Genomic DNA, 24,354 nt, shown 5'->3' with positions numbered 1-24,354 from the left:
CTGGCATAATTAGAAAATATTGAAGCACCAAATGTAACCTTTTTGTTCCTGATTTTAAATCTTGAAACTCAAAGTGTTAATGCATCAAAGGGAAAATATCTTCAATTTTACATAGGATTTTAGATTCCATAAATAAGAGTGATGCCAACTGAAATCTTTAACATGGAATCAATGGAAATGAATCAGCAACCAAGTTTACTTCTTTTTCTCCTAAAATGCAACATCTCTAGAGTTAGTAATTTTACACTTTAAAGGGAGTTTGTGCCCTAAAAATAAACTGAACTCAAATGAAAAGCACATATCCAACACAGCGACCCAGAAGCAATGTAGCATAGAGGCTAAGAGCATGGCCCTTTAGACTCCCTGGGTTCAAATCCCACACTTACCACTTACTAGTCAGTTATCATCTGTGTGCCTCAGTTTCCTCATCCATAAAATGGTAACAGTTTCTACAGGCCACTCTAAGGATTAAACCGATTACTTGTATAAAATACATAGAACAGCGCCTGGCATGTGGCAGTGAGTGTTTATATAAAATATTCTTTTACTAAGTATTATGCCATGCAGCACAACACCTATATTTACCATAAAAGCAAGTGTAATTTTTTGCTTTTTTAAAAAAAAGTTACATGATTTGAAGAAGAAAAAAAAATGTGGCAATAGACCAAAAAAGCTGTTTTCCCTTCAGCAAAATTTTCAACCATAATATCTAAAGTCCTGAATATAAAAAATATAACCAGTTTGGTCAAATGCTTCTGGCTTACCAACATAGGAAAACACAGACATGATTACCAAGAATTAATTTGCAAATTTCTAAATTAATATACTTTAATCCTTCCCTATTATTCTAGAATTAACTTAATCATCAAAGTCCTTGAAAACATGGGACAATTCCTTGGCATTAAACCCGTTTCTTAAGGGGCAGAAGGCACGTGACTGTAGATATGGGTCCTGTTAGAAACTTTTACTCGGGCTTTTGACTGTTTTTTGTTTTTTTTTTTAAAGCATATACTTGTCATCTCAGTACCATAGAAAGGATACTACCAATATTATTTGAAAACAAGGTATACATGCCTTTCTTTCCTTTGACCGTCCACTTCTGGCAAACACTAAGTAGGTCTTAGCATTGAATCATCAGTGCCTTGCACAGTTCCACCACACTTATTGAAGGTGGGAGATTTTATCATGTACCCAGCCCATAGGACAGGAGGACAGGCTGAGACATGGAGCACTGCTAGAGGCCAGGTACTTCCTCAGGTTCTTGTTTAATTCATGTCATCTTTTCAATGCTCTTTTGAAAAGAGCTGTTACATACTGCTCACAATTTTAAAATCACAAATTTGAAATCAGGGTTATCTTCAGTCTTCCTATTGAGAATCTGAAAAGTTCCATAGTAATTGTGATTTTTAAAGAGGTTAAATTATCTTCATATGTCTATTGATCTAATATGCTAGTAGGGTACAAGGCAAACTTATAAAGGGTTTTGTATTTTGTTGACTTCTATTATTCAGAGTCGTAGCAAGAAATTGCATTCAGCCCATGTGATTACATGGAGAGACTTTAGTGAAGACAGGATGAAGTCGGGGGAAAAAAAAAGGTAATAGCAACCCAAACAGTCGCAATAGCACCAGCTGTTATCACCTGTAAGACTGAACAGGGTGAAACAAAGATATAGACCAATGGAACAGAACAGAGGTCTCAGAGGCAACACAACATATCTACAACCATCTGATCTTTGACAAACCAGACAAAAACAAGCAATGGGGAAAGGATTCCCTGTTCAATAAATGGTGTTGGGAAAGCTGGCTAGCCATGTGCAGAAAGCAGAAACTGGATTCCTTCCTGACACCTTACACTAAAATTAACTCCAGATGGATTAAAGACTTAAACATAAGACCTAACACCATAAAAACCCTAGAAGAAAATCTAGGCAAAACCATTCAGGACATAGGTGTAGGCAAGGACTTCATGACCAAAACACCAAAAGCATTGACAACAAAAGCCAAAATAGACAAATGGGACCTAATCAAACTCCACAGCTTCTGCACGGCAAAAGAAACAATCATTAGAGTGAATCGGCAACCAACAGAATGGGAAAAAATTTTTGCAGGTTACCCATCTGACAAAGGGCTGATATCCAGAATTTACAAAGAACTAAAACAGATTTACAAGAAAAAAACTAACAAGCCCATTCAAAAGTGGGCAAAGGATATGAACAGGCACTTTACAAAAGAAGACATACATCAGGCCAACAAACATATGAAAAAATGCTCATCATCACTGGTCATCAGAAAAATGCAAATCAAAACAACATTGAGATACCATCTCACGCCAGTTAGAATGGCGATCATTAAAAAATCTGGAGACAACAGATGCTGGAGAGGATGTGGAGAAATAGGAACACTTTTACACTGTTGGTGGGAGTGTGAATTAGTTCAACCATTGTGGAAGACAGTGTGGCGATTCCTCAAGGACCTAGAAACAGAAATTCCTTTTGACCCAGCAATCCCATTACTGGGTATATATCCAAAGGATTACAAATCATTCTACTATAAGGACACGTGCACACGAATGTTCACTGCAGCACTGTTTACAATAGCAAAGACCTGGAACCAACCCAAATGCCCACCGATGATAGACTGGATAGGGAAAATGTGGCACATATACACCATGGAATATTATGCAGCTATCAAAAACGATGAGTTTGGGTCCTTTGTAGGGACATGGATGAACCTGGAAACCATCATTCTCAGCAAACTGACAGAAGAGCAGAAGATCAAACACCGCATGTTCTCACTCATAGGCGGGTGTTGAACAATGAGAACACATGGACACAGGGAGGGGAGCACTACACACTGGGGTCAGTTGGGGGGAAATAGGGGAGGGACGGTGGGGGGTGGGGAGCTGGGGAGAGATAGCAAGGGGAGAAATGCCAGATGTAGGTGATGGGGAGGAAGGCAGCAAATCACACAGCCACGTGTGTACCTATGCAACAATTTCACGTGTTCTTCACATGTACCCCAAAACCTAAAATGCAATAAAATAAATGGGGAAAAAAAAAAAAAAAAAAAGACTGAACAGGGTGAAAAAAAAAAAGTTTCCCAAATCTGTTAAGAGCTGAGAGCCAGCCGGGCGCGGTGGCTCAAGCCTGTAATCCCAGCACTTTGGGAGGCTGAGGCGGGTGGATCACGAGGTCAAGAGATCGAGACCATCCTGGTCAACATGGTGAAACCCCGTCTCTACTAAAAATACAAAACATTAGCTGGGCATGGTGGCGCATGCCTGTAATCCCAGCTACTCAGGAGGCTGAGGCAGGAGAATTGCTGGAATCCAGGAGGCGGAGGTTGTGGTGAGCCGAGATCACGCCATTGCACTCCAGCCTGGGTAACAAGAATGAAACTCCGTCTCAAAAAAAAAAAAAAAAAAAAAAAGAGCTGAGAGCCACTGCAGAGGTGCTGCCTAACGAAGATGTAGCAGCAGGTCTTGCAGGGATGCAGTTACCTTCAGAGACACAGAGCAAAGGCAGAAAGAGGATAGATTCTGTCTCCCCTTCTCTTGCCAGTGCATCCTCAGTTAAAGCAATAGAAAACCAATCCACAGGGAGCTGTGAGCAAGGCAGCTAGCAGGGGTAAGTCTGCACAGCCTTGGTGCAGGCAAAGACTGGATTTGGGGCTGAAGAGTATAAAATATCAAACCCAAATTATCCTTCCTCAGAGAAAAACTGAAGGTTAACTAGGATAGATTTTAAACTCCTAAGCACTTAGACAAATTTCTATGCAGTAACAATTAATTTATGTTCCGAATTTATGTTTTCACGTCACAAGCCTGGTGAAAATAAATTCCCTGCTTCCATACTTGCTATTTCTTTTAATTTGAATTAAAAAAAAAACAAAAAACCAGGCCAGGCGCGGTGGCTCAAGCCTGTAATCCCAGCACTTTGAGAGGCCGAGGCGGGTGGATCACAAAGTCAAGAGATCGAGACCATCCTGGTCAATATGGTGAAACCCCGTCTCTACTAAAAATACAAAAAATTAGCTGGGCATGGTGGCGCCTGCCTGTAATCCCAGCGACTCAGGAGGCTGGGGCAGGAGAATTGCCTGAACCTAGGAGGCGGAGGTTGCGGTGAGCCGAGATCGCGCCATTGCACTCCAGCCTGGGTAACAAGAGCAAAACTCCGTCTCAAAAAAAAAAACAAAAAAAACTCCACCCATCACTCATACACTGTTGGTGGGAATGTACATCAGCTCCACCTTTATGGAAAATAGTATGGAGACATCCCAAAGAAATAGATAAAACTACCATTTGACCCAGCAATCCCACTACTATGTATCTACCCAAAAAAAAAATATATGTATCATTTTATCAGACACCTGCTCTCGCAGCACTATTTACTGTAGCAAAACCATAAAGCCAACGTTAAGTGTCCACCAAAAATTGACTGGACTTTTAAAAACATGGTACATATACACCAATGGAATATAACACAGCCATAAAAAAAGAAAAACCAATGTCCTTTGCAACAACACAGATGGAACTGGAGGCCATCATCCTAAGTGAACACAGAAGCAGAAAATCAAGTATCACATGTTCTCACTTCTAAGTGGGAATTAAACAAAAGTGACACATGGACACAAATATGGGAGAAATGGACTCTGGGGACTGCAAGTAGAGGGTGAGATGGGGTGAGGGTTGAAAAATAACCTGCTGGTCTGGGGTCCAATATTTGGGTGACAGATATGCTAGAAACTCAACCCCCACCATCACACGTAATACCCATTTAACAAATCAGCACATGTACCCCAAATCTAAAATTGTAAAAACTCCATCCTAAAATCATTAACAAGAGCTAGGTCTAGGTCATACTTAACTCTGAAACTGAAAAGATTTTAAAATTTGTGAATCTGTAAGGGCTAGGGGTTTCCAAAGATATGAACTTGAAGGCAAGGTATGGCTATATTCTTGAATACAGTAAAAGTTTCCGTATTTTTACCTTTTTACACTTTATTGGCCAATCCTAAGGTCTTTGGAGAAAATGTGCCTAAGTACCCTTTCAATTTATGACCTAACTCCATGCCATCTGTTCCCTCAGGATAAACTCACTTGTCCCACCAAATCCTTTGTGGGTTCTGTCATATGCACTCCTGCTCCAATCTACCTCAGTTGTGAGGATTACAACTGTGTGAGAAAGCACTTAAAAAATTACACAGCAGGGGCCGGGCGCGGTGGCTCAAGCCTGTAATCCCAGCACTTTGGGAGGCCGAGGCGGGTGGATCACGAGGTCAAGAGATCGAGACCATCCTGGTCAACATGGTGAAACCCCGTCTCTACTAAAAATACAAAACATTAGCTGGGCATGGTGGTGCGTGCCTGTAATCCCAGCTACTCAGGAGGCTGAGGCAGGAGAATTGCTGCACCCAGGAGGCGGAGGTTGCGGTGAGCCGAGATAGCGCCATTGCACTCCAGCCTGGGTAACATGAGTGAAACTCCGTCTCAAAAAAAAAAAAAAAAAATTACACAGCAGATGCTATTCAGTGTAATTCTCTTTGATAATACATTTTCTAGTTTTAATCGTATCTACAAGGTAGTATTAAAATATTGAAATCAATTTTTAGATGTCTCAAGTTCTCCCCTCCCCCAACAAAAAAATTTGGTCTATCAATATTTCTTTGAAAATCCTTTGCTCCTTTATGTGATGTCCCTTCAAGATGTTAGCACAGATGTCCAATAAAAACTCCACCTACTGTTGGGTTCTCACTTCTTTTTTTTTTAATTTTTTTTTTTTTTGGGTTCTCACTTCTTGTGTATTCTGCTACATACTGAGGCATTAACAGCCTCCAAAACTAGAGTTGCCTTTAAACCAGCAAACTCAGTCCATACTTACACCCGTTCTCATCTCTTATCCACTTACCCCAAACAAAAATATCCTTTAAAAAAAAAAAAAAAAAAGCCCAATCAATAACAATACTTAAGTCTCACCATAATCTTCTTTAGAAAATTATTACCTCACAAAGCATTAGAACGAGGTACTGAGAGCCAGCCTGGGCAGCACAGCAAAACCTGTCTCTACAATTAAAAAAAAAAAAAATCAGTCAGGCATGGTGCCATGCACCTGTAGTTCCAGCTGCTTGGGAGGCTGAGGTGGACGAATCGCTTGAGCTCAGGAGGCAGAGGCTGTAGTGAGCTGTGATCGTTACCACTGCACTCTAGCCGGGGTGACAGTGAGATCTTGTTTTGGAAAAAAAAAGGTACTTAGAGCACATCATCTTGCAACAACGTTTAAAACATGATGTTTTCAAGCTTAAAAACATCACGTAACGTAGAGACCAGCCAGGCCAACATGGCAAAACCCCATCTCTACTAAAAATACAAAAATTAGCCAGGCATGGTGGCAGGCTACCGATCATGTAATCCCAGCCACTTGAAAGGCTAAGGCAAGAGAATCATTTGAAAACAGGAGGTGGAGGTTGCAGTGAGCCAAGATTGCGCCACTGCACTCCAGCCTGGGTAACAGAGTGAGACTCCATCTCAAAAAAATTTTAAAAATAAAATAAAAATAAATACATAACAGAAAGCATCGCAATTTTTTCCAATGCAAGAGAAAGTACTTAGGCTACACAAAATTAAATGAGTACCAGTTTATATCATTTTTGCTACACCAAATTATATACCATTAAGCAAAACTTAACACTTTTTTTTTTTTTTGAGACAGAACTTGACTGTCACCCAGGTTGGAATGCAGTGGTGCGATCTTGGCTCACTGCAAGCTCTGCCCCTGAGGCTCAAGCAATTCTCCTGTCTCAGTCTCCCAAGTAACTGTGATTCCAGGCACCCACCACCATGTCCAGATAATTTTTGTATTGTTAGTATACTGAGACAGGGTTTCTCCATATTGCCCAGGCTGGTCTCAAATTCCTGACCTCAAGTGACCCACCCATCTTGGCCTCCCAACATGTTGGGGTTACAGGCACGACCCACTGCGCCGGGCCATGATTGAGTGTTCTTATGGCTCAAGAACAAAACCAAAAGATTAATATATGGTGTGTTTATCATATTTGACTTGGGCTTAATCAAGGTAATTATTTCAAAAATGTAGATGGTCAATCATTAAGCTGGAAAATGCTATACTGAAAATAATAATTAATTTCCATTAAGTAGAATACACACAAATCAGTAAGACATAAGAACCAAGTAATTGTTCAAATTTTTATTTTAATGCACAGTATGAGAAATGAACTTTTAAATCAAGTGATTTGTATGGAAAATTACGTGGCAAATAAATTAGACCCATGTTAAAAGAGAAGGTCAGCTAAATGTCCAAATTTAAGGATATAATGGGCACCGATAAACAGATTGCACTGTCTTCTTTAAGAGGCTATCTTTCAAACACAACTTTGCTAGAAACTGGTCCAGTGATCAACAGCACATGGGAATGCTTAACAAGGGTGGTGATCAGGGACACGTTTCCTATGAGAGTAAGAAAAAAGTCAGTAGTAAAAAATGAAAAGCATGATTTTATCCAAAGTATTATAATAAATACAAACACAATTAGAATCCTGTATTAAAACTATTATAACTCTGCAATGGACTGAATGTTTTTCCCCTATAAAACTCACATAGAAACTTAATCCCCAACGCGGCAATACTGGAAGTTGGGCCTTTAAGTGACCAGGTCATGTCATGGACTAGTGGGTTACATAGGAACGGGACTGCTGGCTTTAGAAGAGGAGGAAGACAGGCCTGAGCTAGCCACTCAGCCCCTCTCGGTGTGATGCCCTGCACATCAGGACTGTTCCGCCTTGGGACTCTGCAGAAACCCCCACCAACAAGAAGCACCTCACCACATGCAGCCAGCCTCCTTCAACCTTGAGCTTCACAGTGTCTGTAAGAAATTTTGGCTGGGCATGGTGGCTCACACCTGTAATCCCAGCACCATGGGAGGCCAAGGTAGGTGAATTACGAGGTCAGGAGATTGAGACTATCCTGGCTAACATGGTGAAACCCTATCTCTACTAAAAATACAAAAAAATTAGCTGAGCGTGGTGGCATCTGCCTGTAGTCCCAGCTACTTAGGAAGCTGAGGCAGAAGAATCGCTTCAACCCGGGAAGCAGAGGTTGCAGTCAGCAGAAATAGACAATCGCACCAGTGCACACTATCCTGGGTGACAGAGTAGGACTCTGTCTCAAAAAAAACCAAAACTGTCACTTATAAACTACCTAGGTCCCGGTATTGTTATAAAGCACAAAAAATGGACTAAGGCACCCCGATTCTCTGTAAAACGGATGTTTCTACCTCATGATTAACATTATTCAATTACTATGTTGTTTTTAAGAAGAAAACACGTGGAATGTGAAGGCCTGCAGGTATTTAGCAGCTCTCAACTTCTCATCCAAACAACATACCTAACAGAGATGAATTCTCCAGAAAAGGTTAATTCGTGTTTTTGACTATAGCATGTTTTAGGGAATTTTACTAAATTAAGCAAAAACAATTATTTTAAATCAGAGGTTGTTACTGCCAAGGCTCTTAGGGCTTCTGGGCATAGAACAATCTTTTGGAAAGATGGGATGATAAGGGTACTAGTAAATTTTTTTTACTTAATGCTTGTTCAATGATCTAAAGCTTGACACAACAGTTAAAAGAAGCTGAAGAAGCTTAAGAACAGATCAAAGAATACAGCATATACAAGGATCATATAAAGAGATAAACTTCTCAACCTTAGTAGCTTATGGGGGAACTAGGATGTTAACCATTGTCAAAAAAAGTTATGAAACAGCTGTCACAGGGCACTGATCTGAAAAGCAAGTCCCCTGGAATAAGGTTACTAAGGAATACGAAAAAGAAGCCCATGGTCTGGTTAAGTTTGGAAGGATGGGTTAAACAAAATTAAGTTTCTTTACTGCAAATCACTCAGAATTTGCAGTAATTTGCTAATAAAAGATACCCACCCTCTATCAGACCAAATAAAGTATTATACATTTTTAAAGTATATTTCAATTGCAGGTGAGGGTACTGACTTATTGTGAAGATTTCTGGAAGTAGGTGTGGCTATATGACCTTGCCCCTAATCAGAACACTTTAGTTACAGAACTCAATTTCCTTTTGCTATCATTCTATTTAAAGACAATAGAAAGCATCACAGCATTCTATCAACTGCCCAACCCTCAAGTTTTTCTGGCCTAAGTGTTAAGAGTTGTGATATTTTAAATAACTTATACAATACTTTTTATGTATTTTTATTTTGAGATGGGAGTCTCACTCTGTCACCCAGGCTGGAGTGCAATGGAGTGATCTCAGCTCACTGCAATCTCTGCCTCCTGGGTTCAAGAGATTCTCTTGCCTAAGCCTTCCAAGTAGCTGGGACTATAGGCGCACACCACCACACCTGGCTAATTTTTGTATTTTTAGTAGAGATTGGGTTTCACTATGTTGGCCAGGCTGGTTTCAAACTCCTGACCTCATAATCCACCCGCCCTGGCCTCTCAAAGTGCTGGGATTACAGGCATGAGCCACCATGCCCAGCCAACTTACATACTTTTATCCAAGCAAAACTGTCTCTGCCTTTCATTCATTATAAAATAAATATAGCTCCCTATTATTTGTTTTGCTGTTAATAATTTTTTCTGAGAAAGTGTTACTGTACCTGGGTGCCGCTTTGATGATGTTGTCCACACGCAGAATCACCTCTGCTGCTTCAGCTGCACTTAGAAGAACTTGACGCTTTACTTGAAAACTTTCTGTTATACCCAGGAGAGCCATATCTCCAATGGTGCCTTCCCTCATATCTGCAAAGAAAAAAATGTTTACTAAAAAGTACTTTTACGGCTAGGCGCAATGGCTCACACCTCCCAGCACTTTGGGAGGCTGAGGCGGGTGGGTCATATGAGGTCATGAGTTCAAGACCAACATGACCAACATGGTGAAACCTCATCTCTACTAAAAAAAAAACAGCCAGGTGTGGTGGCGGGTGCCTGTAATCCCAGCTACTCTGGAGGCTTAGGAAGGAGAATCGCTTGAACCTAGGAAGCAGAGGTTGCAGTGAGCCAAGATCGCACCATTGTACTCCAGCCTGGGCAACAAGAGCAAAACTCCGTCTCAAACAAAAAAAATGTAGTTTTAACAACTAAAGTATCGAAACATCTCTAACGATTTATGATAAAAATTAATCCTGTTATTTATAAAATTAGGATACCCAATTTCTTACTCAGCAGGTGGATTAGCCTACAAATGAGCTCAGAGTCTTTAAAAAAAGTTAAAAGGGGCCGGGCACAGCGGCTCAGGCCTGTAATCCCATCACTTTGGTAGGCTGAAGCAGGGGGATCACCTGAGGTCAGGAGTTCAAGACCAGCCTAGCAAATGTGGTGAAAACCTAGCTCTACTAAAAATACAAAAAAATTAGCCAGGTATGGTGATGGGCGTCTGTAATCCCACCTACTTGAGAGGCTGAAGCAGAAGAATCATTTGAACACAGGAGGCAGTGAGCCAAGATTACGCCACTGCACTCCAGCCTGTGCAACAAGAGCAAAACTCCATCTCAAAAAAACAAACAGAATTAAAAGGGGCCAGGCTCAGTGGCTCACACCTACAATCCTAGCATTTTTGGAGGCTCAGGCAGGAGGACTGCTTGAGGCTAGCCTGAACAACACAGTGAGACCCCCCCACATCTTTAAGAAAATAAAAATAATTTAGCCAGGCATTGTGGCACGTGCCTTTAGCCCTAACTAGTTGGGAGGCTGAGGAAGGAGAACTGCTTGAGACAAGAGTTCAAGGTTCTAGTGAAATATAATTGTGCCACTGCACTCCAGCCTGGGGAAAAGAGCAACACCACTGTCTCAGTAATAATAATAATAACAATAATAATGTCAACTATTGATCATCCATGTTAATAGAAAACAATGTCAATTAACAAAAAACAAATGGGAGAGAATTCAGAAGTCATCTACCCAACTTCTCTTATGAGAATCTGCTTCATCTTCTCACAGATTAAGCGGTGCTCCCTCTTGTTCAAATTGACAGGATTATCTACCTTCTTAAGACTACTCTATAATGTCCTGCACAGCTTGTCAGAAAATTTTTCAATATGAATTAAAGCTGCCTCATTGGCCACTTTTTTATCTGTGGACTGGAAAACTGTGATCTGTGCTCAAGAAGATTATCTCACAGTAAGTTTACTGTGAAATTAGGAGTTAACACTGATTGTATAAGCAACATAGTAGTTTATGTTATTTTTCAAAATGTAAGTACTACTTATATTTAAATCCTATAGTTGTTATACACCAAATAGTTACAAATTTTCTAACCAGTTTTATATCTCTTATGGAATAACAAAGTTTGGGAAGTATCAAGGATACAAAGTCACAAATTTCCCCAGCACATGTAAGGTTACAAGGACAAAGGCCAGGAATAGTCTTTTACACGGTTATCATGATAACCCTTTATGTTCCAAAAGAAAAAAAAAAAAAGCTTGGTGAGAAGAGTCATTTTTAGCAACAGCCACCAAGTTCCCCTTGATTGCTTACCCAGTCCAGCAGTGGTATTGCCTTCACTGTGAGCAGCTCTGAGCTGTGCCACTAGGTCTGCACTGTCATAGCCTGCGTTGTCAGCTATGATGGTTGGCAACTATGAAATGAAGAAAACAAGTAACTACTCACCCTGCTATAAGAACCACTGATTTACTCCTAACTAAAAGGATGGCTTTTTAAAATTACACATTTAGAGACAATGGAAAATCTGTTTCCTTCAAATTACTGCTCATGAAGAGGAGAAACTCCAGAATCAAATTTAAAAGCAGTATTAACCAGTTTATTTTCTACTCATTTAAAAACTATCAATAACCACAAAATTTAAGTTCAGATCTCTTATTTTTATTAACTTACCATTCTCAGTGCTTTAGCATAAGACTCCATTGCAACAGCTTCTTTGCCTGGTGTTCTATTGGCAAGCTGTGTCACAGCATGAGCCATCAACATCTCCGAACAGCCTAAAGATTAAAATTCCAATAAAATATTGTAATGCTGTCTCCAAGATACTGAATAACTAACTGACTTTCCTTAAGATATGCCAAGCATTTTAAATATAGTGCAAAGGCAATATAAAGTTTCTATAAGAAACATTAAAACCACTTATGACTTAAGTTGTACTTTAAGAAATTAAAATATGTTCATTATTTTTCAAATGCTTACCTCCTCCATAAACTGTTCTAGAGTCCTTTACAGTTTGTGCAAGAACACAAAGAGCGTCATGCAAAGATCTTTCAGCTTCATCTAAAATTTGTTGAGTGGCACCACGTAAAACAATGGTACAAGCCTCACCTAAAATTAAAAGTCACAGGGACACTTAGGGATAAAAAGTTTGCCTTCTATTATTTATGCAGGTATTGGTTATATTATTGGGTCTTCCCGTATTATACATTCTCTAACAATCAAGGTTCATAATGGTTCTAAGTTATCAAGGAAAAAAACTATGTTGAACATGCACTGTTCACAAAGACACAGTAAAGATGAGGTTGACCTCAAGAGACTGAAACAAAACGTACATCATATTTCTAAAGTTAAGACTTGTAATATGTGCTATTCTAGTAACTACACTAACCTTTACTTCAACAGAGCCTAGGAAGAATTTAAAAACCTTAACCAGGATCTACATAATCACTCACCAAGGGCAACCCCAGAAAAGTGAATGAGTTTGTCTTCTCCAATCATGACTTCCTCAATAAGTTTGCAACTTCCAAGCTTTACCAATTCTGGGTGATCAAAGGTAGAGGCAATTTCACCACCTATAAACATAAACGTTTATTAGTTCAATGCACAGCAGGCTTAAAATTCCTGTTTTCTAATAAGCAGTAATGGATAATGATAGATAATGTGTATCTTAACATTTTAAAAATTGATTGCTTATTATATGCCAGGCAGTCTTTTTAAGTACTTCATATGGACTAATTATTTAATCTTTAAAACAATCCTTAGATAGGTTCATTATCCCATTTTACACATGATAAAAATGAGGCCAAGAGGTTTACTTTCCTATCCAAAGTTACCTAACTTGGATGAATATCAAAAGTTGGGGTTCAAACTCAAGCAGTCTGGCTTCAGATCTGTAGGCACATGCTATACAATACTACTACCTCCCAAAGGTTAAACTGAGTCTTAAAGCAGTTACTTTGAGTTTAAATTCAGATTCTCTTCTGAATCCAATCCTAAAACTAAGCCCTCATGATACAATCCCAGCTCAAGACATGAAAATATTTGTCCTATGTCAAGTACTATACACTTCATGAACTGCTTAAAATAGTAAGCACCTGATCTAATTATCACAATGGAAACATCATAAGGCCTTTAAAAAAAAAAGCATACTAAGAATTTCCCAGAGCAAATTCAATAAGAACAAATTAATTACAGTCCTCATGTCTCATTTCTATTCCTATTTTCCCTCCATTTTCCATGTTGTAAACTGAACAGGTCAGCCATTTCATTCCCTATTTCCTAACTAAGCAAAAGTTAGGTTTCCATGTCAAAATCCTTTTCTCTAGCTGACTACTCATTTCATAATGTGGATTCCATATACTATCAATCAACTCTTCTTTTCCTATTCCTTACTGATAAATCTGCCAATGCTCTATTATTTATTTTACAATAAAATTATAAAGACCCTGGTCTTAGGACTTTTTTTCTTTCTTTTTAAAGAGACAGTGTCTTGCTATGTTGCCTAGACTGGAGTGCAATGACTATTCACTAGACATCATCATAGCACACTGCAGACCCAACCTTCTGGGCTCAAGCAATCTTTCTGCCTCAGCCTCCTGAACAGATGAGACTGCAGGCACAAGCCACCATGCCCAACACAAGACAATTAATGACACTTCCAAGAACCAATGTCATCATACAACTTGACAACTACTGGGCTTTTAAGGATGGGAGCCACCATGTGGTCAACTTCATAGACATATAGTTGGTGTACTTAATAAAACATTCTTCTGGGTACATATGGCAATTTCAGATGTCAAGTCCTTGTGATATGTTTATCCCATTAATATATTATTACCCTTTATTTCTTTTATCTTCATTTTGCGGCACTAAAAAAATTACATAAACATGAGCATCTTAAATTTATGTGTCACCTTAAAGCATCAAGTACGCAACGGCTCCTAAAGAACTTTAAAGGAGGCAAACCCCCTTCAAGTCATTAAAGGAAAATGTCTCTTGGTCAGAGGAAGACTATGCTTCTCAAATTATTAAAAAAAAAAAATGTCTGAAGAGTTCATTCTGAGATGAGGCCAACTCTACTCTTCAAATGTTAGTACGCTTTAATTTCTTCTAATATTCATGGCCGTTCCAAACAGTATGACAGTCTTACTGACTTCATAGCTCATAACACAGGTTTCCAGGTCTCCTTAATTCCCATTCCCAAACCAACTTTCCAAGCTATTCATTCATTTTCAAGGGCCTAAAATCTGGAAAAATCTGTTAAACTTACTTTTCTAGGGCTACTTAGAGTTTACTATGAAAACCATTAACAAAACTATACTTATACCCCCCTCAATCTGTAAAAATTTAATAAAACAAATTTTTTTAAACCATTACCAGAATAAAGAGCAACAAGTTACACTTTTTTTTGAGACGGAGTTTCACTCGTTACCCAGGCTGGAGTGCAATGGCGTGATCTCGGCTCACTGCAACCTCCGCCTCCTGGGTTCAAGCAATTCTCCTGCCTCAGCCTCCTGAGTAGCTGGGACTACAGGCACTCGCCACCATGCCCAGCTAATTTTTGTATTTTTAGTAGAGATGGGGTTTCACCATGTTGACCAGGATGGTCTTGATCTCTTGACCTCGTGATCCACCCACCTCGGCCTCCCAAAGTGCTGGGATTGTAGGCGTGAGCCATGGTGCCCGGCCAAGTTACACTTTTTTTAAGAGACAGGGTCTTGCTCTGTCACTTAGGATAGAGTGTAGTGATGGGATCGTAGCTCCCTGCAGCCTTGAACTCCTGGGCTTAAGAGATCCTCCTGCCTCAACTTCCCAAGTAGCTAGGACTACAGGCATATGCCACTACGCCTAGCTAACTTTTCGTAGAGGCAGTCTTACTATGTTACCCAGGTTGGTCTTAAACTCCTGGCTTCAGGTGATCTTCCTGCCTTGGCCTCCCACAGCAATGGGATTATGTCATGAGCCACTGCAATCAGCCTGCACCATTATATCATTTTGATGTAAACAGATATATCTAATTTATAAACACAATTTCTATTTGACACAACTGGGACTATATCACTCACACTTCTATTAAAGGGTATTGAGGTATACTAATTTTCATTATACAATGTTGACTGTTTTCACTTATTCTAACACTTACTGCTTTCAGAAATTTTTAAAAATTAACAAAAGCAATGTTTCAGTACTTGACACACTCTCCAGCATACAGTAAGTGTTCAATAAAGGTTATTATTTTAACTGTACTACTACTACACAGGACATAAAACACTCAACTACTTGGCAATAAAAATAAATGAACAAATTAGATAAAGGTAAGGAGACTTAAGACTTCTTTGTAAAGCTCTAGTTTGTTCTGATTTTTACAGTGGTCTTACAACTTTGTGAGTGAAAAAAAAAAGTTTTTTTTTTGGGCCGGGCGCGGTGGCTCAAGCCTGTAATCCCAGCACTTTGGGAGGCCGAGGCGGGTGGATCACGAGGTCAAGAGATCGAGACCATCCTGGTCAACACGGTGAAACCCCGTCTCTACTAAAAATACAAAAAATTAGCTGGGCATGGTGGTGCGTGCCTGTAATCCCAGCTACTCAGTTTGCTGAGCAGGGTCTCACTCTGTTGCCAAGGCTGGAGCACAGTGGCATGATCTCAGCTCACTGCAACCTCCACCTCCTGGGCTCAAGCAATTCTCATGCTTCAGCCTCCCAGACAGCTGCGCTCACAGTGCTCGCCACCATATCTGGCTAATTTTTTTTTTTTTTGGTAGGAACAGGTTTCACCATGTTGCCCAGGTTAGTTTCAAACTCCTGAGCTCAACTGATCTGCCTGCCTTAGCCTCCCCAAGTGCTGGGATTACAGGCATAAGCAACTGCACCCAGCCAAAAATCTACCTTTAAAACAATGACACAATGAAAAAAATCTGTGCCAATGGCAAATGTGGCATATAATTTGGTATAGTAAATATAATGTATCTACATTAAAGGTATTGAAGAGTATGAACTAGATTTCAGAATAACTGTTGAAATTCTTTTTTTTTTTTTTTTTGAGACGGAGTTTCGCTCTTGTTACCCAGGCTGGAGTGCAATGGCGCGATCTCGGCTCACCGCAACCTCCGCCTCCTGGGTTCAGGCAATTCTCCTGCCTCAGCCTCCTGAGTAGCTGGGATTACAGGCACGCACCACCATGCCCAGCTAATTTTTTGTATTTTTAGTAGAGACGGGGTTTCACCATGTTGACCAGGATGGTCTCGATCTGTTGACCTCGTGATCCACCCGCCTCGGCCTCCCAAAGTGCTGGGATTACAGGCTTGAGCCACCGCGCCCGGCCAACTGTTGAAATTCTAACTCCTTAAAGAGACTCATTTGTTTTCTCAGCAAATTGTATATAGTAACAAATAATAAATCCAAGAGTGACTACTGTGTTCGTTAGAAAGCAATACCTTTTTCTAAAAAAAATACCTTTTTTCCATACCTGTGACAAGAGCTAGGCGTTCCACACCTGCAAAATCTGCATGCTCAATAGCCATGACACCAGCAGCACCAAAGAGCTGTTCAGGATAATTATAAATTAACTGCCTGTAAATAAAATACATAAAAACATTATGCTCAAAACTGTTACAAGATAAACTACGTTAGACTAAAAACATGTAAACATTTTTACATTAGAACAAGACTGCACTTCTTACCTGTATAATTGGAATTTATCAATTATGATACTAACACATCCATGCTAGCACTGAAAACAGGTGTTCTTTATTAAAGTAACTGTATACATTGATCCCATAATTCTGGCCACCATGTGTATAAATCATAATTTACTGATTATGAAAATCCATAATTTAAGTGAAGTTATGTACAGCAGTTCCTAAGTAACAAATCACTAATTCAATGTAAGTAAACTATTCCTTACATTTTCATTTAAAAAAATCCTTTCTTGCAAGCAAACACAGACCTGTTAATGAAGCAATTTATTCCATGCTTAAGAATACGTTCAACTTTCTCCTTCATTTTTTCCTTTTCTGCATGTTCTATTTCTGCAACCTTTGCTGTAGAATCAACTCTTACCCGGGAACCAAATATCTACGATAAGGAAAAGCGTAAAAAGGGCATCAATTTTACTACTCTTTTTAAAAAAGAATCCCATAGCATATTTCAACATTTTTACTAACATATATATCAAAAAGTAACATGTGTATGTATACAACAGATTCATACATATTTCATGCTTTTTAGTGCAACTGATTCTTCAGTTTACGGAAACCAGCAATTTGAATTTTTAAGAAGTAGAGTTACATACCTTTATTTTGTCTGTATCCATACCAGTATTTGCAATAAGAATTTTAGCATTTTCAATTCGTTTTGGTTGATTTACTCCAATTTTCTTATCCAACAGAAAGCCTATAATAAATATAAGAACGGTATCACATTTAATACTTCAAACCAGCCTTAGTAAATCTTATAAAGCTGTCTGCTTTATGTTAATACTATTTCAAAAAAGCTAAAGCTATTAAAGTCCAATTTTCCAAGCTCTCAGACGGTATAAAAGCAAGCTTGTCCAACCCGCCTTATTTTGTTGTTGCTGTTTTGCTTTGTTTTAGGTTTTTAGCAGCTTGAAAGCCATGGATTTTAGTTTCTCTCTCTAGTGACAAGCAGAAAGGAGGGATGATGAAGGAGCTTTACTGGCCCAACCAGAAACAGAAACCAAGAACCCATGATTGTATTCCCTCCCTTGGGCATTCCTGGTATAAAGCATCCCACTGGAAGAGTTACTACTAAATCAAAAAATAATGTATAAAACAGAAAATATGAGAGCACAGCACAGACAGTAAAATTAAATAGCATTTTGAAACTTTTGTTTCAGATATATACTACACACACATCTGTATGGGTTGCAATATAAAGACAATAGGTTAAGTCCACTTTTATTAGCTTAAAATTATCACAAGAGAAAAACTGAAGGATCAGACATTCAAGTATTGAGGCTGGGGGTAAAAATGGAAAAACCATGGACAATGGAGTCAGATAAACTTGACCCCAATTATGCCCTTGCTGCTGGCTATATAACCTTGGACGAATTATCCAGCCACAGATACTAATTTATACAACAGGAATGTAACCAGTGGCAGAGGTGCTAGTTACCAACTTAGTCCTCTTGCTTTGGAACCAAACCGTCATATAAACTACCCAGTACCACCTGTCTTTCCAGGCCTTTTCTGGATACATTAGAAACTTTTCTCTTATAAACCCACCATTATCTTGGGTTTTCTACTCTACTGAAGTACACCTGATCCTCATTCACCGGATCATCATGATGACTAAATGACTCAAGTTCCTACTACAATTCCTAGTACACAGCAGACGTTCAGGAATGCTGCTGCTTATGCTACTTTTCTTGCTTTAATGCTTCTTCCCTACAAAAGTCCCTATTAGAAACACTACACAGCAGCCGGGCATGGTGGCTCATGCCTTTAATCCCAGCACTTTGAGAGGCCAAGGCAGGTGGATCGCCTTAGATCAGGAGTTTGAGATGAGCCTGGCCAACATGGCAAAACCCTACCTCTACTAAAAATACAAAAAAGTTAGTTAAGCATAGTGGCACACGCCTGTAATCCCAGCTACTCGAGAGGCCGAGGCAGGAGTGAATTCAGGAGGCAGAGGTTGCAGTGAGGCGAGATCACACTGATGCACAGGCGACAGAGCCAGACTCTGTCTCAAAAATAAAAAAAAGAAAGGCTACACACCTCTTATATATAAACTTAACCAGGAGTATTTTCAGAATTATGACACTCTCTTAAAATAAATCAAGACATATGACATAGAGCAAAACCAGGACTCCAAACGACTGGTAAAAGCAGAAGTTGTAAAGCACTATCTAAGCCTTTATTTTTCCTTCTCTGAGAATGTCTATACTTTTTGACAGGCCATTTTGTGAAATAAATACAATGTGAAAATGATTTGGAAAACTACACTCTATAAACAAAATGTACAAAGAAAACAGTACTCAAGGCTCATTTATCACTCTTGAAGAACTAGATCCTCTTGCCCTATAAACATATATAATTATTTGTTAAAGAATTTTTTTAAATTCTTTTTTAAAAAAATTAGTCATCCCCGGTATACAAACAAGGGGGACCAGTTCCAGAATGGCCACATACACCAAAATCCACATATACTCAAGTTCCAGGCTGACCCTGGAACCAGTAAATTTGAAAAGTTGACCCTCTATATACACGTGCTTCAAATTCTGCAAATACTGCATGTTCCATGCATGTTTGGTTGCACATGTGCAAACTACAGATATAAAGAGTTGACTATTTTTATTGAAAAAAAAAACCTGTGTTGAGTGAACCTATACAGTTCAAACCCATGTTGTTCAAGAGTCAACTGTACATCCTCAGTGATCTGACTGACCCAGACCCTTCCTGGAGAATACATATAATCCTGGTAAAAATACTATTTGAGAACAGATGATTTCTAGTAAAAGAAAGCTGTATTTCCTCTTTATCAGAGTGCAAATAACTTCATCGTAGTTAAATAAATTCTAGAGATTATCGACAATGCTGGAATATGTGGGAAGAAGACTACACTGACAATAAAATGACAGAAATGGTTGCACATATGATATGTCCTTAAAGACAAGTTCACTGGCTTTGTAAAGTGCCACTGGTCCCAAAACAGAATTCACTCAGCATTCAGCCCTCAGCATCTAACCAAAGTTTCTTGTATCTGACATTCATACATACCTTCATCTAAATAGGAATCTGCCAAACTTCCTCCTAGCTTCTTGATAATATGAATTGCCTCCAGGTTGCCAGAGCCTTTCAGTCTAAGAACCGCTTCTACAGCTAATTTCGTAAAGTGGTCTTTGTGATGAGTAAGAAGTTTTGAGGATAACGTTGTGCCCGCAATATTCATTAAATCTTGACGGAATTTAACTTCATCGGAACTAAATAAAACCAACCAAATACACATATTAACCCTACTTTACTTTCAAAATTTATCTAGATATTCACATCAATAGATAATTTTACCCTAATTGGTCAAGTTTGTAAGCTATATGAAAAGAAGTAAACCTCAGCAGTAATCAGAAAACACAAATTAAAGGATATTATTTTCCCCCACCAAACTGGCAACATGTCAAAAAAAAAGCGGGAGGGGGTTGGGAGGCAGGGGATGAGGCACACAAGCAAACAAAAATCTAATGTTGGAAAGAATGAGAAACAGCCGGGCGCAGTGGCTCATACCTGTAATCCCAGTACTTTGGGGGCTGAGGAGGGTGGATCACCTGAGGTGATCAAGACCAGTTCAAGACCAGCCTGACCAACACCGTGAAACCCCATCTATACTAAAGATACAAAATCAGCTGGGCGCATGCCTAAAGTGCCAGCTACTTGAGTGGCTGAGGCAAGAGACTCACTTGAACCTAGGAGGCAGAGGTTGCGGTGAGCCGAGATCATGCCACTGCACTCTATTCTGGGCAACTCTAAGAGCAAGACTCCATCTCAAAATAAATAAATAAATAAAAGAATGTGGAAAATAAACATTATTATACAGCTGTAGATGGGTAAATCAATAATTTTTTTTTTCAGAGGCTTATTTCATAATGTATGTGGAAAGTGCCTTAAAACAGTGGTCCCTGGTCTTTCTGGCACCACAGACTGGTTTCATGGAAAACAATTTTTCCACCTGCTGCTCACCTGCTGCGCAGCCCAGGTTTGGGGGTGGGGAACCCTGCCTTAAAACACACACACCTACCTTTGGACCCAACAATTACACTTTAGAAACTTGTGGGCTATGTCACACAGTTATTATAAAGCTAAAAATAATTGAATACACAAATCTCCCCCTAGAGACAGGTTAAGTAAATACAGTCATTCCAGCCACATACTCAAATGGGTAACTCTACTAAAATACCACATAGAAAACTGACATCCAAAAATGTGCTAAATATTTAACTAAGTTAAAAAGAGGCTAATAAATCCTCTACACAGTATTATACTCTGTTTGCTTTATTTGCTTATTTTGATTATAGATACAAAAAGACTAAAAACCCAAACTTTAGTGGTCATCTCCGGAGGCTGATCTAGGTTTGACTGTTGGAGTGGGGTGAGGCAGCAAGACGATCTTTGTCTATGCTTTTCAGTATCCTCTAGATTTCTTGCATTAAGCATGTTATGAAAGAACACTAAATGTTTAAAACAGTAGTACTCTGGTATACCAACCCATGATCAACTGCAGAACTCAACAGAGCCTCTCTTGCAGCCTTTGTGGCTTCTCTCCAACCCGCTATGATGGTCTGTGGATGAATCTTTTTTGCAATTAAAGATTCTGCTTCCTATCAATAAAGTTATAAAAGTTATAAAAGAAAAATTATTAAGCACTCAGTAGTAAAGATGAAATAAGGACTTGAATATCTGACATTCAAAAACACAGTAGAAAAAAAGTTGCTCAGTTGCTCTTACCCTTAATAATTCTGCTGCTAAAACGGTAACAGAGGTAGTGCCATCACCAACTTCATCATCTTGAACCCTTGACATATCTAGAAAAAGAAATTTGTTATTAACTCAAAATTGCTTCTTAGCACTATATTCTTCAAAAATATTCACTTCCAATCTAAACATAACTTATCAAGCTTCCTCATCCAACAAATTCTTTAGAACTCTGAGGTCTAAAATGCAACAGTTTTACCACCAATATATGGCATTCCTGAAGCTTGTATTTTAATGATGACAATTAAAAAGTAGTGGACATCAATTGATTTGACAGTACAGTTGGTCAACACAGCCTATTTAAAAAGTTATTTTAAAATGTTAATAAACAGTATTATTAGGTTGGTGAAAAAGTATATTCAGACTTACCAACTAAAACTTTAGCTGCTGGATTGTCAACACCAATGTTTTTTAGAATAGTGGCACCATCATTGGTTACCATAAGAGAGGCATCTCGTCCACTGCTTAGAAGAATTTTGTCCTAAAGGAAACATAATTGGTTCAAGTTAAGATATAAGTACATCTTGAAGAATGCATGCATCAATCAGTATTATCATACAATGCTAGTGTATAAACACTCTGGATGGCCATTTTGTGGTATCCATCCATCAGATGTTTTCAATACATACACCATGTAACGAAACCATGGTATCTACCCCTAGAAACACTAGAAGCACAGGGAGACACTAGTTTTTGTTTCAGCACTGTAACTGCAAAAACAATGAAAAAAACTATCAATACAGCCATAATTAAATTATAAAATAATTAAGGTGCAACATACTATTTGTTAAAGAGCCTGTATTATCTACTTACCCTGAAAAGAATTTAAAAGAGCAAGCCACAAAAAAGTATTTGTAAATAGTATCTATTTTTTAAAAACACTTTAAAGATTAAAAAGCATTATAAAATGTTTATTAATATATTTCCACTAAAGGCTCTAAAACAATATTAAAACACAAAACTTTTCTATTTTTCTTACCATGCCTTTGGGTCCCAAGGTGCTCTTTACCAAGTCTCCAATGGCGATGGCACCAATAAAAGAAGACTAGAGTAAAAACCAAGGAGATTATCAGAATCACCTTTACAGTCTTAGAGAATAGTAGTTTTATCTTTATTTACGAGGCAGAGTCTTGCTCTCTCGCCCAGGCTGGTGTGCAATGGCAAGATCTCAGCTCACCGCAACCTGAGCCTCCAGGGTCCAGGAGATTCTCCTGCCACAGCCCCCCCCCCCCAAGTAGCTGGGATTACAGCTGCCCAACACCACGTCAACTTTTTTTTTTTTTTAAAGAAGGTGTCTCACTCCGTCACCCAGGCTGGAGTGCAGTGGTGCGATCTTGGCTCACTGCAACCTCTACCTCCCGGTTCAAGAGATTCTCCTGCCTCAGCCTCCTGAGTAGCTGGGATTACAGGCGCACTCCACCACGCCCGATTAATTTTTGTATTTTTAGTAGGGACTAAAAATACATCATGGGCTGGTCTTGAACTCCTGACTTCGTGATCCGCCCACCTTTGCCTCCCAAAGTGGTGGGATTACACGCGTGAGCCACAGAGCCCGGCTAATTTTATACTTTTAGAAGAAGCGGGGTTTCGCCAGGTTGGCCAGGCTGGTCTCGAACTCCTGACCTCAGTTCATCCGCCCACGGCGGCCTCCCAAAGCACAGGGATTACAAGAGTGAGCCACTGCGCCCGGCCTCCATTTTTATCTTTAAAACAATGGTTAGAACAAGGCTTACCAGACGAGCTGTCTCTGCTCTCTCTTCATCAGCTCCTGCCTTGAAGATGTTAACAGGTGTAAGGGAAAGGGACGCCTAAAAAGGAAAACCAAAAGGCATTCTGTTTAAGTACCAATACACTATACTGAGGAGCCATCCACTAGTCTTACAAATGGAATCTACCCAAAAACTCATTTACAATAATGTTTTCAAACAAATGAAGCTTCCATCATCGGAGAAGGCATTTAAGTGCAGTGAAGGACTTGAAGAAAAGCGACATGGCTTTTCGGATTTACAAGGGCCCCAGGAGTATTAACTATATACCAGCGAGATTGACAGTTACGTATAGCGATACTAAAGACCATCTGGAACAAAGAATGAGGCACGGAGGGGTTGCAGGCCATCAAGGGTACAGCCGCCCAGCAGGCGAGTGAACGCGGTGGACTCCATCTTCCACCCTCGGGTGGCTCCGCCCCTAGGGGGAGGGCAGAGCGGGACCCGCACTAGAAATTTCTTCGCTTGGGCTGAGGCGTAGGCGTGGGAGTGGGTTCCCGCAACTATGGAAACCCGGTCTGGGCAGAAGGAGACGCTGGTCTTGTGGCCCACCCCTCCCCCTCGTAGTGGGCTTCACCGGCTGGCCTGGCACAGGCCGCACGCCCCAAGGCCCGCACCATGCTTGGCGGGCCCGGGAGACAGGAATGGAGCCTACGACACTAGCGGGACAGAGGGAGCAATAGGGTGGCAAGGGCACGCGGGGCAGGAGCAGGGTAAGAGGCTGGGGGCCAGGCTCACCATGTTTCTGAGGGATTCCGCACGCAAGTGGATCCCCTCACAGCTCGTGCTCCGGGGCCGACAGACAGGAGGAAGCCGGAAGTGACGCCACACGCCCTACTGTCTAGGGCGGAGCCTCGGCCTGCGCGCCCCGCCGACCAGCCGTTGCCGCCAGCAGGTGTCTCATTT

The 24,354-nt window shown here is 39.9% G+C and overlaps 1 protein-coding gene across 2 annotated transcripts; it reads right to left on the bottom strand.

Moving 5' to 3' along the window:
• Positions 1-7,189: 7,189 nt before the first annotated feature.
• Positions 7,190-24,354, bottom strand: CCT2 (chaperonin containing TCP1 subunit 2). 2 transcript variants are annotated; one of them, XM_032295337.1, is made up of 16 exons: positions 24,187-24,354; positions 23,416-23,490; positions 22,662-22,727; positions 22,052-22,163; positions 21,656-21,732; positions 21,416-21,528; positions 19,937-20,139; positions 17,491-17,591; positions 17,146-17,273; positions 16,666-16,769; positions 12,654-12,773; positions 12,181-12,309; positions 11,875-11,978; positions 11,518-11,617; positions 9,642-9,783; positions 7,190-7,464 (listed from the first exon to the last, which is right to left on the bottom strand). In XM_032295337.1, the coding sequence occupies exons 1-16, from the start codon at positions 24,187-24,189 to the stop codon at positions 7,434-7,436; spliced, it is 1,608 nt and encodes a 535-aa protein (XP_032151228.1). In that variant the 5' UTR covers positions 24,190-24,354; the 3' UTR covers positions 7,190-7,433. The 2 variants fall into 2 exon arrangements, with proteins under 2 accessions (XP_032151228.1, XP_032151236.1); XM_032295345.1 differs by lacking the exon at positions 24,187-24,354 and adding an exon at positions 23,745-23,848 and having other exon boundaries at positions 23,416-23,491.

The sequence above is a fragment of the Sapajus apella genome, unplaced genomic scaffold (assembly GCF_009761245.1).
Source record: "Sapajus apella isolate SASKATOON/1434 unplaced genomic scaffold, GSC_monkey_1.0 scaffold2, whole genome shotgun sequence".
NCBI classification, from domain to species: domain Eukaryota; kingdom Metazoa; phylum Chordata; class Mammalia; order Primates; family Cebidae; genus Sapajus; species Sapajus apella.
The sequence above is the reverse complement of the archived record's forward strand: the minus strand, read 5'-3'. Positions and strand labels throughout refer to the sequence as shown.